This window comes from Phlebotomus papatasi, chromosome 1 (genome assembly GCF_024763615.1).
Source record: "Phlebotomus papatasi isolate M1 chromosome 1, Ppap_2.1, whole genome shotgun sequence".
NCBI lineage: Eukaryota > Metazoa > Arthropoda > Insecta > Diptera > Psychodidae > Phlebotomus > Phlebotomus papatasi.
In genome coordinates this window covers 107,667,593-107,682,003 of record NC_077222.1, presented here as the reverse complement: position 1 = coordinate 107,682,003, position 14,411 = coordinate 107,667,593, and the positions used below count along the sequence as shown (strand labels likewise).

Genomic DNA, 14,411 nt, shown 5'->3' with positions numbered 1-14,411 from the left:
GTTCCTGTAAATGTACAGATTTTTCAATTTGAGGCCCAAAAAGAAGAAAATTAACCATTTTTTGCACAACTTTTTTCAAAGTACATGAAAAGTTCTTATAATTATGTACGATGGCGCCTAAATCGTACGCCAATTAACTCTTTAAATTTCAACGATCTCTTCAACATCGACAGTATGAAATGACTCAAACGAACTATTGAATTTCAGGAAAACTTATAAAGTAAAATCCTTCTTGATGTCAGTTTGTTCTTTGAAAATATTTGCAGAATAATATTATGCTTCATGTATTGGGTTCAAAGTGATTCAAAAGGCAGCAAAGTTTGTTTAGATGCAAATATTATACAAACGATATGTTATTTATGTATGTCTCTATCGTGAGATTTTAACCCAAAGCTGCTGATGTACGAAAGCTCTTGAAGTGTCATGTGACATCCTCCAATTGAAGAGAGTTTATTTTAGCAATAAATACAGTTGCACTGTATTTTCAATGAAAATGATATTTCAACACTCCTTTCTGTGCGCTTAGAATATTAATAAAATATGCACTTTATCGAGATGGAGATAATATTCAGGTGGGATCGGTTGGTATCAGATTTCACAAAATGCGCTTTTCTGCTCGAACTGTACGATTTTGATATCTTTAAGTTTCTATTCGCGACCGTATAGGGAGTCTGTTGGCTATTAAAGCTTTAGCCCAAATGGTTAGAGATAGTAACTTGCACGATTCGAGGGACCCATCCATAAATCAATTTTAACTGTTTCCTTTACTTTCGTTTGCCCTCTAAAACCATATTTTGGGGTGTATCTTAAAAGAGCTTAACTCTTAAAGGACAATCGGAACACCGGTGTCCAAAAAAGGTTTTTTTTCCGGCATTCTTAAGTTATGGTTTGTTCTAAGAAGTCAGAAAAGCGATTTCTCTGATCCCCAATTTTCTGCCCTCTCGTCCTTAAAGACCTCCACACATTGGAAGCATTTTTTTGTCAAAAATTGCATTTTTGACAGAATTTTGACGGTTCTTCCTACAGCAGTGTAGACGATTTGACGAAAATTTCTCCCAATATGTAGAGGCCTTAAAGGGTTAAGCGACTTCATGTTAACGATTTTTCAAAATCAAGGATCATAAAGGTTTTGGAGACCGTATTTCTTAACCGATTGTGATAACTTGAGGCTTATTTGAAAGGTCTTTGAATCCCGGATAAATCCTCGGTTGCGTCTACCTCTGTCGTATCTGCATTTCTTTTGTGTCAGCATTTCACGCAAGAGGGGACGTCTGTATTGTAGCTTGCACCGAATGCAGATACAAGACAAATGCAGATACGACAGAGGTAGACGCAACAGACGAAATCTAAATCAGCTCCAGACAGTTACAAGCTAGAGATGAAGAGGTTATGCTGTACTACTTCTAAGCAATTGGGAAGGAATTGATGTAATTTGTGAATCGATTCACATTAATTTTGTACCAGAACACCCCCTGCGAAGACACTTAAAATCCTCTATTTAAAATGTGAGAAAAAAGCACCCGAGCAAGACATTTTTAAACGAAGCTAAACTTCATCCGAGCAACACTTTTGAGCAATATAATTGTCTAGAAGTTAGTTTGGAACAGATGTAGTAAACTGTAAGATGAATACAGGACACAAATGTTGCTTATGGAAGCGTCAGTGAGATAAGAATCAATTCAGAGTGAAACTCTTCAGTTATCAAGTTTTCGGCGTAGGGGAAGGCTTTCAAGCTTCGTACACACTCTGGCGTAGAACACTTGATATTTTTCTCATATTAAGTCACATACAATTTCCTGGAAAAATTAGGTAAGATTTATTAAAGGAATAGAGAAAAAATATGAAGTGTTCAAAGCCACAGTCTGTGCGAAGCCTGAAAGCCTTCCTCTATTGCTCCTTAGTAGGGGAAAGTTCTCTCCCTTCGAACGTTCATGCCTTCGAATAATGTGAAATTCTTTTATTTTTCCTAAGAGATTTACACATAATTATCACAAAATTATCATTAATTGATAATAATCTAATTATGTAATGGAAATGTGTAAGTCTCTTATGAAAAACAAAAGAAAAGTCACATATTATTCGAAGGCATGAATATTCGAAAGGAGAGTACTTTCCCCTATAGAATGTAAATAATCCAATAAAAATTGCTCCTCTGTAGCCACTGACTAAGGCGTGCAGTAGGGCAAATTGGGGCACCACTGACCGAACATGGGGTAGCACCGAACAGTGATTTTTATTTCTAAACTATTTGAACCATGACGAACACTTTTTTTAGTGGACAAGTATCCCTAAAGTACCTATGAATTCATGTAGGACATGTCCTCTGAAGTCTAATGAAGCGTGCATACGATAAATTTTGGCCATTGAAAAATTGCTCTCACATGTTAAGGACAGTAATGGAAAAAAACAAATGTATTTTCTGAAAGATATTTTTATTGGGATTTTTATAGGATTTTGGTTTTTTTTTAAATCCAATGGCTGCTTGCCGAATGCTCGAACCTTTTACTTAATTCCCTTCATTAGGGACTTGACAAACCCGTCTCAATTGTCTTCAAAATTTTCCAGTATTTCTCAATCTTCTGGAGTGCAGGACGGGTTAAACATATTTCTCATAGCCCTGGAATCCTTTGAAAAGATGATCGTTGAGTTTCTGTGACCGTGTTTTAGCACTTTAACGCTCTTTATCGGTTCGATGGCGAGCAACCTGAGCTTTGCAGGTTTTCAAACCATCATCTTCAAACCTCATCTTGATTTTATGGACTAAGCTCCAATGTATTCCCATCTTCTTGCCAACATCTTACACGGAAAGATTGACTTGCTTCTCGAAAAGCTCTAGCACTTTCTTTTCCATCATCTTGTCCTGAATTCCAGGCTTTCGGCTACTTCCTCCTGAATTCTAAGGACCAGTCTTGAGTTTCTAGAACCGAATTATAATTTTCCGAATAGTAGAGTGGCTCACTTCTCGATCAATTTCGCGATTTCAGCATAGCTCGCTTTTGGATTCCTGAGATAATTGTCAACTTTTAATCTTCGCATGGTCTCCATCGTTTGGCAATTACTCAGCCAAAACTTAATATTTTTTAACAAGATTTTCACCAAAAGAAAGCTCATTAAAATCTCTTAAAACAAAACTGAAGAAAAAAAAAACAAAGTCCAAAGCCTACTGCGATTGACTATATCAAGTGTTGGCCAAAATTTTTCGTATACACGATTTATCTAATTAAAAAACCGCAGTGTTCGGTGGTGCCTCAATTTCCCCTACGCCGCAAAATCTGGAGAACTGAGGAGTTTCACTTTTCACTCTCAATTGATGCTTTTCTCATTGAGGGACGTTGGCGTCTTTTCGGAAAAACGGATTCTACAAATTTGTATACAACTCTGCTGAATCTGAGGGTGGATCGCTTTCAATGGTGTTTCTCACATGAAGTTTATCTTTGAATGAAAATCTCATATTTGGTGTCTTTCCCTTGAACTTTTGGTAAGGAAACTTGGGTGTTATTTCTGAGGATACACTGCGACAACTCTATAGGGGAAACTGGGGCACCACCAAACACGGGATACCACCAAACACTAATTTTTATTTCTAAACTACTTGGACTATCTCGATCATTCCTTCAGTGGACAAGCATCCCTAAAGTGCCTATAAATTCCTATAGGTCTTATCCTCTGAAGTCGAATATCCGATTAAAAAATCGCAGTGTTTGGTGGTACCCCGTGTTTGGTGGTGCCCCAGCTTCCCCTACGTCACAGTGTTAGAAATTTTGTGAAATACTGAAACTCGTGTACTCGATAATTCACTCCACGGGTATTGGACGCTAAATAACTTTATTGATTCAAAAAATTATCGTTAAACTAATTTTATTGGCATAACATTGAAGGTATGAGCACGAGTATTCTGCAAAGCTGGGACGCTTTGTTCATGATTTTTTTTCGCGAAAAATTGGCAGCAAAAGGATTCCCTCTCATTCAGTAAAGGTGAATTAGGAGATTTTCCATCGTAAAAAAGCATTTCCAAACATCATGCTGAAACCATTGATCATGGTGTTGATTTTAAAGTGAACATTATTGTGGGAGGGATATTTAAAGTGGAATTTTTGGCTACCGCACAAAAGACAGCATTTTCCCATTTATAATTGATCTTATGATGAATTATCGTGTAATTTTCAGTGTTGAACAAATAAGATCTCTCAAGTGACCTTCCAACTCAACTTACACATTCATCTATCGCAGTCTTTCACATCAAATCCCCATCAATGAGGGGGCTTTTTTGTTCTTTTGCCGCTCCACAGTGTTTATTCTGCATAATCAATGGCAAAATATTGTAAAGTGTTTCATGGTTTAATGCATTCAGCACACACACGACATTATATAGAGAATTTTTCTCATATCACTTGCAAATAGATATTTTTCACCATTTTTCTCTGTCCATTTGAAATTGTTTGACTGGCTTTTTTTTAAATTCATTTTGCCTTGTCTTTTGCTAACTTTTGAGACCTTCCTGGGTAATTTTTGGCAATTTAAAGCTCTTTTCTAGGCGGCCTGGTACAAAGTGTGTACATTTTGTGCGCACTATGCACACCTAAATAGTTGGTCCTTGGGGCACTTACAGCACCGGAAGACACGCAATAATCATAAATTTGTCTGTCCCACCAACAATTCTTTCACACATGAGCTTCCTCCATCCCGAAATTGCCATTGTTATCGATTTTTTTTCATACCTCTATGTCCTCTTCACTTTTCTCCCATGCTAATGTAGTCAAATTAATTCTGCTACGAAAATTCATTGAAATTAATTTGACGCTCCTCTAAGCACAAATTCGCACTTAAGAAGCATGAATTGAAAATCGAATTAATACCCAAGTAACATTTTCTTAACCGTATCATTTCTTTTTTTTTAGAAAAGTCAAAGTCAATATAGTTTTTGTGGTTTTCTTGAAACGTACTTGTACGTTTATAATATTAAGTTGTAATTAATTAAGTTATTAAGTATTTATAGAAGAACTAATAAAAAAATCAGGGATTTGTTGAAGTGCTTAGAATGAAACTTTATACTTTTCTATAAATTTCATTATAGAAATGTTTAGAGAAATCTTAAATGTAATTTGAAGGAATGGACATTAAAATTGTTATCCCATTTCTTTTGATCAATGATTAATGAACTTGGTAAATAAAGCATTTTCCATAAGTTATTAAACATTTAGTCTCATAAAACATGTATTTCAGCCCCAATGCGTTGTCTGACTAGTTAAAACATTGAATATTTTAACTCCTTAAAGCTCTAACTAATTTAAAAACTCAATGGGATCAAGGGTAACTCGAACTATTCAGGTTTAAGAACAATAATAAAATAGAAACTTGAGAAACTTGGGTACCAAAATCCAAAAACCCGTCACTGAGAGAAATCCGAAGAAGTTAAAATAACATTCCGAAAATGATAATTTTACCTTGCATTATTGATCCGAAATCGGTGTAAATATTACCCTTTTTAGGTGTATTAGGGGTTAAAGGTACCCATTTTCATGTTAATTTTACACTTAAAAAGGTGTAAAATTAACATTAAAAAATGTTGATATATTTTTACACCTAAAAAGTGTTAAAGTTATGAGGAAAAAAAGTTAATCGCACCCCCGTTTTTTTCTCAGTGTGGGAACACTTGGGAGTTCACTGATAACCTTGGGAATGTTAGGGATATCATGAAATTCTTACATGCATGAGAATTGAGAACTTATGAGGATCCCGGGACTGGGAACCCTTGAGAACAGACAGATAAGGTTGGGAACTACGGGAAACCATTCATATAGGATGACGTCCCGTCAAATAAAGACAATAATAATAAGGTTAGGAACCTAAAGGCCTACATATTGGAAGCAGTTTTTGTCAGAAAATGTTTTTTTAAGGAAATCGCCTGTAGGCGGAAACGTCAAAATTCGGTCAAAAATGTCAAATTGAATAGGGGGAATATTTTGGGAATAGAGGGAATATTTGGGAGGTCGCGAGAATTCCGGAGAACACTTGCAAACTGTCCTAGACAACTTTAAATTCGAATTCATTGGAAATTCAAGAACGATCGGAACCTTACCGGGGGAACACTTTGGAACTGTTCTGTATTGAAATTAGCAAAGTACGGTAACCGCTAACGTACTAAAAATGTACTAAATTTCTGAATATTGTACATAGTGTAACTAGTGTAGAGTGAAAGAGTTAGAAAGTCCACTTGTAGCTGAACTGTTGAAGAGTCAACATCTCAGAAGTATGTCTCTGAAATAAAGTATAACATTTTTCCCTAAAAATTGAGTCTTTTTAGATATTATCGGCTGACAAATCCACTCGACCACCACGGATTTATCAGGAACACATGAGCAACTTTCAAAAATATTTTGTAAAAAGTTGGGAACACAAGAGAACGATTGGGAACTTTTTGAAAAATTCTTGGGAACTCATATGTATTTTCGAAGAACCTGAAACATAGACCGCTTTGTAGAGTTTAAATTTACCGCCTTTTAGCAATAAATGTTCTGTTGAGGCCACCCTAAATATTCGCTCGAACTGCGGTCGAATAATGCTCGAACTCATGTCGTGACTTAGGCGTTAGTTAATTGATTGAATCACTCAAAAGATCACCAGAAATAGTTTAGGGGTAATACTGTTGATTTTGTGATCTTCGTAATACAAATTGCTTATCCGATTGAAACCAGTTCAGACTTGTCAGGAATTCCAAAACCTTTCCAATCATCCCAAGTATGACCCCATTCGGTTGATAAATACGATCTCTAGAGCGTTTTTATCCTGTAACCCCGACTCGATTATCACAGTTGTGAGTTCGTCCCGCCCGGTGTAAATAATTGAACCGTCTGAAGAGACATATTTCTAATACAAAATGGCATATAAAGCCTGGTACATCAAAATAAATAAAGAAAATAATAAATAATATAAATCACAAAAGAGTGTACTGTTTTTGTTTTTGATGTAAGGGTTACTGTGACCAAGGAAGCAGTCCTAGAAGTAAATGAAGTTTTACTGATAGAAAACTGCTAGATTTTTAGATAACTAGTACACATATTTACGCAAGATTTCTATAGTACTTTTAAGTATTTTCTTTTACTCGAATTATAGTCAATTTTTATCTACGATTGAGTTTATTTAAAGCAGAGGTGTGCAAGAAACCGTTGAAACCGAATTAACGTCAAAATAAGTTTGTATAGTAGCGTTTTGACCATTGACGTACATGTTTCATTTGACGTTAATTCAGTTTCAACGGTTTCTTGCACACCTCTGATTTAAAGTTTACAAAATTATTTATTCTGTGTTGTTCTTTAGAATATTGTTGTTTATATTTCTTTATCTATGTGTATTACTGAAGACTTATATAATTAAAATATTAATAATAGAAAATCTCTTCTTCAAAAAGTTTCAAGTGATAAAATTTTCGTATTTTGGAATAAATTCTTCGTCGCTAATAGATGATACCGAACCCTTCCTAATCACCGAATTAAAATTCTCAACATTAATTTTTTTAAACACCATTTATTTAAATTGTGTAACTATCTAAGAAGTGTATTTGTCAATCAGAATTAAAATCAGGAAAGAGAATGAAGGAAAATATCATCAAAATCGGCGCGATGTCAAATTTTCCGTACATCGCTTTGTGCAAAAATAGCATGAATTTCCGTAAAGCGAGAAAAGGAAAACAAAAGGTTATCCGTGACGGACTATTTTTTTCATGCCATTGAAGAAAAATAACTAAAAATCCTTTCTCGACAACAATTTGGATAATATCAATTGCACAGAAATCAATCATGCAAATTCGTCAAATTGTCAAAATAATTGCAAATGCTTGAAATTCTTACAGTAGGCTTTTTGAGAGACCAATAAGATATCATTTTAAAAAGTAGTCATTTTACATAATGTTGCGCTTTTGCTTCTTGGGTACGACAGTCACAAAATCCACCAAAATCATCATGCTTCTTTTAGTTTTTCTCTCTTTTCATCTCAATTGGATTTAAACCCTGATTTTTGATGTTCTGTTTCAGGTGTCGAATGTTGATAGTTGCTGTTCGGATTCAACACTTGACTCTCCAGCCGGACAAACAACGCCTCCGAGTGTACAAAAGGTAAAAATGTCGAGGATTTCTCATTGTGTGTTTTTGGGTGAATGAAGAAAAAACACTCGAGATTGAGATTCATTGAGAGAAGCATACACAAACCCATTGATTACGTCGATTACGTGAATTCACTGTGCGTGTCGTTAATTGACTTTTTTAGACGAGTAGCAAATTATCGTACAAGAATTGTGATTCAATCAATCGGCACTCCATTATCACTCCTTCCAATTTGGATTTTGATTTAATTATAAGCTTTTCACAAATGTCAACCATTTTATTGACTATTTCATTTCGTTTAGGGTGAAATCGAAAGATACAGCAATTATTTGGAACTTTTTGGAACATCCTAAGTTCTCGTAATTACCGCTAGGAGACGCGATATCGTTTTCTAACCTCTATGCAAAATTCCAGTAGTAAGCAGTTAAAAGAAATGTGATTCAATATGCTCAAAAAGTGATTTATTATCACTCCTTTTCGGACTTTGGTTCAATTCTCAAAAAAAAAAAAAAATAGCTTAAAAGCGGAATTGATGGGTTGAGTAATTCTTTGTCCAAACACTATCAGTACAACCGCAAAATGCTCGAAAATCAATTCGATTTGTCTGTTTGATAACATGACACACATGTTTTTCTTAAGAAAGCCGCAAGTTTTGAAAAGTTTGTCCAATAGTGTTTTACTCAGTCGAATAATATTTTCCCTAAAAAAAAAAGTGATGGATTAGGAAAACAGATATAAAATTAAATTTTTGTGATTCCAATCTCAGTTTTATTACTTTGATATATGATGGGATTAAATGGTTTTGTTTATTTCAAGGTTTAAACTTTTAGTGATATTATCACTCCGTAGATATAAATTGATTAATGCAGAAAGATTTGACTTTATAACCAAATGAAAAATTTATTTCCAATAAATTTGAAATCACATTCAAATGTATTGGATCGTTGTGGCTAAGTAGTTTATTTTAAGATAATTTTTATTGTATTTAGAGAAAAAAAAACAGAAGCAATTTTGTGAGATTAGTTTTTTTTCTTGAAAAATGTCGACTTTCATTTGAATGCAGTGGTTTTTCGTAGAGGAAAGATGCATATAAAATGCAGAATCTTATTAGCTTATATCTAAAAAGACATTTCATTCGATAACTTGTCTAATATAATATCTTTGTATAAATATCTGAAAAATTTGGCAAGCTTTTTTGAAAAATCAGTAGATTTTTTTAGGTTTAATTGTATCGATATAGTTTTTCTAAATAATTTTGAAAAGATCAGTCGAAATTTAATTTGAAGAGAAGGAGGAGATCTAAATATATCAAGCATATACTAGAGTTATTTTGCAAAACCTAAAAATAATAGATATTAGGCCATATTCTCTTGTTCAGTAAAATAAATTTGAGGTTATGTTTGGCCTAGCTAGATTGTAAGGAAAATTCCAAAGTTTTAGTCTAAACGCGACTTTATCGACTTTATCACTATTTTAAACATTTGATCGATAAACAGGATATAATCGATTCTGTTTTTTTTATATTGGGAAACCTGAAGGACTTCAAAAATTTGAACAACTGAGGATAAATTATATGTAATAAATTTCACTTCTAACCATAAAAATTTGCCGAATCTTTTCCCGAACAATTTTTGCAATGAGGCCATTTACGAAAATTGAAACATAACTATATCCACTTAGGATTTTAAGGTTATGATTAATATAACCTGAATTAACAAACTAACCTCTTGGCCAAATAAGAGAATTAGGTCCATTTAATACGAAAATATTCTTAACTTCATTTTAGAAAATCCGCAAAACTTTTTTTGAGTAAAAATAAAGCTTCATTCAACACAATTTATAGAGCGAAATTAATTTAATTATGCAAATATTAAAAGAGCCCTGAACATTCTAACAAAAACTCGGATTTTCGTCTCTTAATATACATGGAAATAAATATTTAAGGATTATCAAAATAATCAAAAACAGAAAAAGAATACATAGCAAAATTAAAAATGTTTTCCTCCTCTTTAGTTTATATGCAAATTGCGAGAAAATTAACATTAAACAGGAGATAAAAGACGTCTTTGGCGTTTTTTCTGTTTTGACTCAAATAAAACTTTTTTACAATTCTCCGCAACTTCTGTAGAATGTCTTTTAAAGATATAAGTACTGAACTATTATTCCATATTTAAATTAACATCGAAATTACTTCTTAATTTTGGCAAAATTTTAATTAAAGTAAAATTTTAAGGTGATCAAACCTGATTTCAGTGCTTTCCTCGGAGAACGTTTATGTTTATACTTTACCGATTCGAAGGTATATCAGAGAGAACTCACCTAAAAACTTGTTCGAAGTTCGAACGTTTTAATTAACCGACAAGTTGCACAAATTTGTATAAGTTCACGAGAATTTATTTATTTGAAATTAATACCCAACGCACAATAACTTTTGTTTACAAATATGTTTTCAAAATTTTCTATGAGAGTGAGCGAGATGACTAGATTTACTTTTCATTCGCTCTCACTGAAATGTCACAAACATGTTTACAAAATAAAAGTTATTGTGCGTTGGGCATAAAACTCAAATGATTTATCATCCTAAAATTTCACAAAAATTTCCAAATATTTACTTCTGCAGAATATCGAAAATTCGAAATAGAACAACAGCCAGCGTTAAAGCGGCGAATATGTGAACTTACACTTTAGGCTTCCGGTAGGTTTTCGAATAAGTTTGGCCCGATATTAAAGTGACTTTGTCTCTTCGAAAGGTTATTATTAATGAACAGAACCATATTTTTACAAAAAAGTCTTTGATGTTCGAAAAATTCAAAATCACTTTAGAATTTTCAAACAAAATTTTTGCACGCGTTGGGATAAATTTATGAAACATCTCACTAAGAAGCTCTTAGTGTTAGGGGAAAGCGCGCTACCTTCGGACGATTTAAGCTTTAGACAACTCATATCTTTTCTATGTTGCTGAAATTAATTGGGTTCAAATTAATTGAAAACATATTGAAAAAAATATCGTTCGAAGCTTGAGTTGTCACAGACAATACATCCGATTTTGGTCAAAAGAAAAGGCATGATCTTCTAAAATGACAACACTAAATTGTGCGACTAATATAACAAACGCTGCCAAAATTACAGGAGTTGCAATAGGAAATTCTCCAGAAGTTGGAATATTCTTCAGATATTGACCCTTCAGGTTGTTCCAATCTCTGCAGAATAGTTTGGTGTACAAAAATATGGATTCTGCTCAAGCTATCAAAAACGACCTTGCGAGCTTTCTTCAAGAAAAAACAGGCTCTTCCTTAAAAAATGGAATTGATAAGCTTACACATCTTTCGAGGACAAATGTTAAGATCAATGGAGACTATATCCTATATTATACAAATAATAATTCTAAAAGAAATTATCTGTTGAAATTTACATTTGGGAGTCCTACGAACTTTTGCAAACATCCAATATAATTTGAAAACTTCTTAAATACAAGAAAAATACGCGAGCGTTAAATGCTTCTATTGGAAACATATTAATCCAAATGGAGACAAGGGACAGTTTCTAATTGGAGACAAACAGTGTAATTGAAACCGCGACGAAAGGCTTCCAAAACCTTGTTGAGTTGCTCTTGAGTGCAAGATTTGTTTTTGTTCCTGATCTTTTCTCCTTTCCCATCTAAAACAATAAGAAAATCTCTCCAAAAAAATCATATTTCCAGGGTTTCCTATTGAAGCATTTGCAGACACTTCAGGAAAACCCTTTTTGTTCACGAAATAGGTAATTATTTCATTTGAAAACTTCAGGTACCATTAACAATAAAGATTAGCACTTAATTTAACTAAAATTATCCACAAATATGACTTAAATGTTAAACAAAACGAATAAACAACAGTCACTTTATTGCGTTTTTCATTAGAAAAACATGGTCGATCGATGAAAAATTCAATGGTGAAGAGATACACTTTTAATTTTTCTGAGAAATTAACAAATTAAAATTTGTGAATATGAATGGATTTTTGCTTTATTTGGAACGAAATTAACTAAATAATGAAACTGTGGTATAGAAAATATATGAATATAATAATTTAGTACTATATTTATCGTGAAAACAATGATGTTTCCATTTGGAGTAACGAAAAATTTCCATTTGGAGCAGGTTTTGAATTAGCTTAATTTACCCTAAATCTAAACCGGTCTCAATTGAAGGAAATTTGAACCGGTAATAACCGATAATTATTTTTGTTTTAAGAGTTGATTATGATTAAGACGGCGATGGCCATAAATATAACTTCCTAACAAAAAAACCACTGTAATCTTGTAACCATTCTTTCAAGAACCTCATTGCGAAGAGTATTAAAAGCTGCACTTTAAGATCTTTCATGCATGAATTATTCATTAATTTCAATAAAATATAAATACATTGTAAGAAATGATCAGGCAGGGTATTGATGGTTTGCAAAATTCCATCACGGCAGTGGACAAACGTAGCGGAAAAAAAGATTCTTGGCTCGCTTGAGAGTTCGCGAGATGAGATATTGAAAAGTGGAGGAGTGATAATGAATTTAAATTGTATATGGAAATGGAGAATGGGTGAGAGTGGGTGGATTGAGTGTGGCCTGAAAGAGCATGTTCACTTTGACCGGGGTGCTTATTGCGAAATGGATGTGGCGAGGTGGCCGGAGAAGGTGTCCCAGAGAAATTGATAATTATCTTAACTCAACAGACGTGCTCACTTCTCATAAAGGCTGGTCTCAAGTTGTCGATTCAGAGCAAGAGGAAGATGAGTGGCGGCAGTGCTGGTGACTCCAACAGTGGCATGGAGCATGGCGGGAAGATGGCTAAGAAGGAGGAGAATACCAGTGATGAAGATACCGAGGAGAAGAGTATGGGAAAAAATGGGGTGAGTTGCCCACCATTTCCGGTTGAAGTGTGTCTGGGTGTGCGATTGTGGATTTGATGGGATAATAAGGGGTGCAATATTGTAAAATTTAGTCTTTCCAAAAGCAGTTGACACCTGAGGATGAGGATAGGCGCCGACGGAGGCGAGAGAGGAATAAAATAGCTGCTACCAAGTGTCGGATGAAGAAGAGAGAGAGGACACTCAATCTCGTTTCGGAGTCTGAGGTACTTGAGCAGCAGAATATTGAACTGAAGACGCAGGAGCGTGCACTGGAGACACAGCGACGGAAGCTCCTCGAAGCCCTACAGTCGCATAGTTCCTCCTGCATTCGTCCTGGTGGGTATTCTCCGCCAAGTAGTTGCTACCAACAGAGTCAGTGCAAATTTGGCAGTAATTGCCGAATGATAAAAAACGATGGACAGTCTCAGGGTCTGGAAATTGACACTACGCACACGTACGCCTGCAAATCTGCCACGAGTGATTCCAATACCACATGCTACAGCAGTCCAGAAAGTGGGTGCAATGCCCTCAAATCTCCCGTGGATCTGGATCTAGTGACGTACAATTCGCCGGGCATGAAGAATGAATACATTCCCAATTGCGAGAGTGGCGAGGAAGCTGTTCTTGGCTGTTCGCAATTCATGCTCAAGACAGAACTCACAGACTCCAGTCCGTACACATCTGTTCAGAGTGCAGATCGTTTCCTGTTTGAAAACACCGAAAACTTCGATGCTGACCGGGTGCCGGACATCATCCGCGGAGACAACAACAATGACTACACAGGAAGTTGTGGGACTTTTGTGGAAAACACCCTCCTCAAGGCGGACTTCCTCAGTGCCACGTCCGAATTTATCAATCTGGCCGATGGCACTGAGACCCAATTCACCGATCTCGACAGTGGAATCACCACCTACACCACCCTTCCGCCCAATTCCACTGGCGGTGGATGCTGAAACAGCCTCCATCTCGCCAATGAGGATGAACCTCACAAGAGTGCCCGGAGGTGACAAAACTCAGAGACACCTTAACAAAATCTTCTTGCAGCCATATGTATTTCTCAAGTTTTTTTGTATACTAAGAATGTCTTATTTTATGTCTTTAACATTCCTCTAAAAATATTTTTTTTTCTAATTTTATCAATTAATTGTTTTTTTTTATATACGCTATTGAGAAGAAAACCACGAGAATGGAGAGAAAGGGAAGGAAAAATGAGGGAGAGAACATCCACAAGTGTCTTATTAAAGTAATAATGAGGTTTGTTGGAAAATTTCACCTGAGAAGCTTTGAAAGACTAGCAGGAATATATTTGAGGTCTTTTGAAGCTCCAATAAGCAAGAAGATTTCCCACAATATCCCTCTGTTTCATTCAAACAAGTTTCTGGTTTCTTGAAAACCAATTAGTCAATAGAAAGCAGATTGAATTCTACGAG

General features: G+C 34.8%; 1 protein-coding gene across 5 annotated transcripts in view; it reads left to right on the top strand.

Moving 5' to 3' along the window:
* The window catches only part of LOC129799120 (activating transcription factor 3), a 34,340-nt gene extending 20,219 nt beyond the window's left edge, over positions 1-14,121 (top strand). For 2 of the 5 annotated variants that reach the window (XM_055842767.1, XM_055842766.1), the window contains exons 3-5: positions 8,031-8,111; positions 12,805-12,981; positions 13,074-14,121. In XM_055842767.1, the coding sequence (XP_055698742.1) occupies positions 8,031-8,111; positions 12,805-12,981; positions 13,074-13,934 (1,119 nt within the window). In that variant the 3' untranslated portion in view covers positions 13,935-14,121. The remainder of the gene's footprint in view (positions 1-8,030; positions 8,112-12,804; positions 12,982-13,073) is intronic. The other 3 variants (XM_055842769.1, XM_055842768.1, XM_055842770.1) reach the window with 3 other exon arrangements.
* Positions 14,122-14,411: the final 290 nt, after the last annotated feature.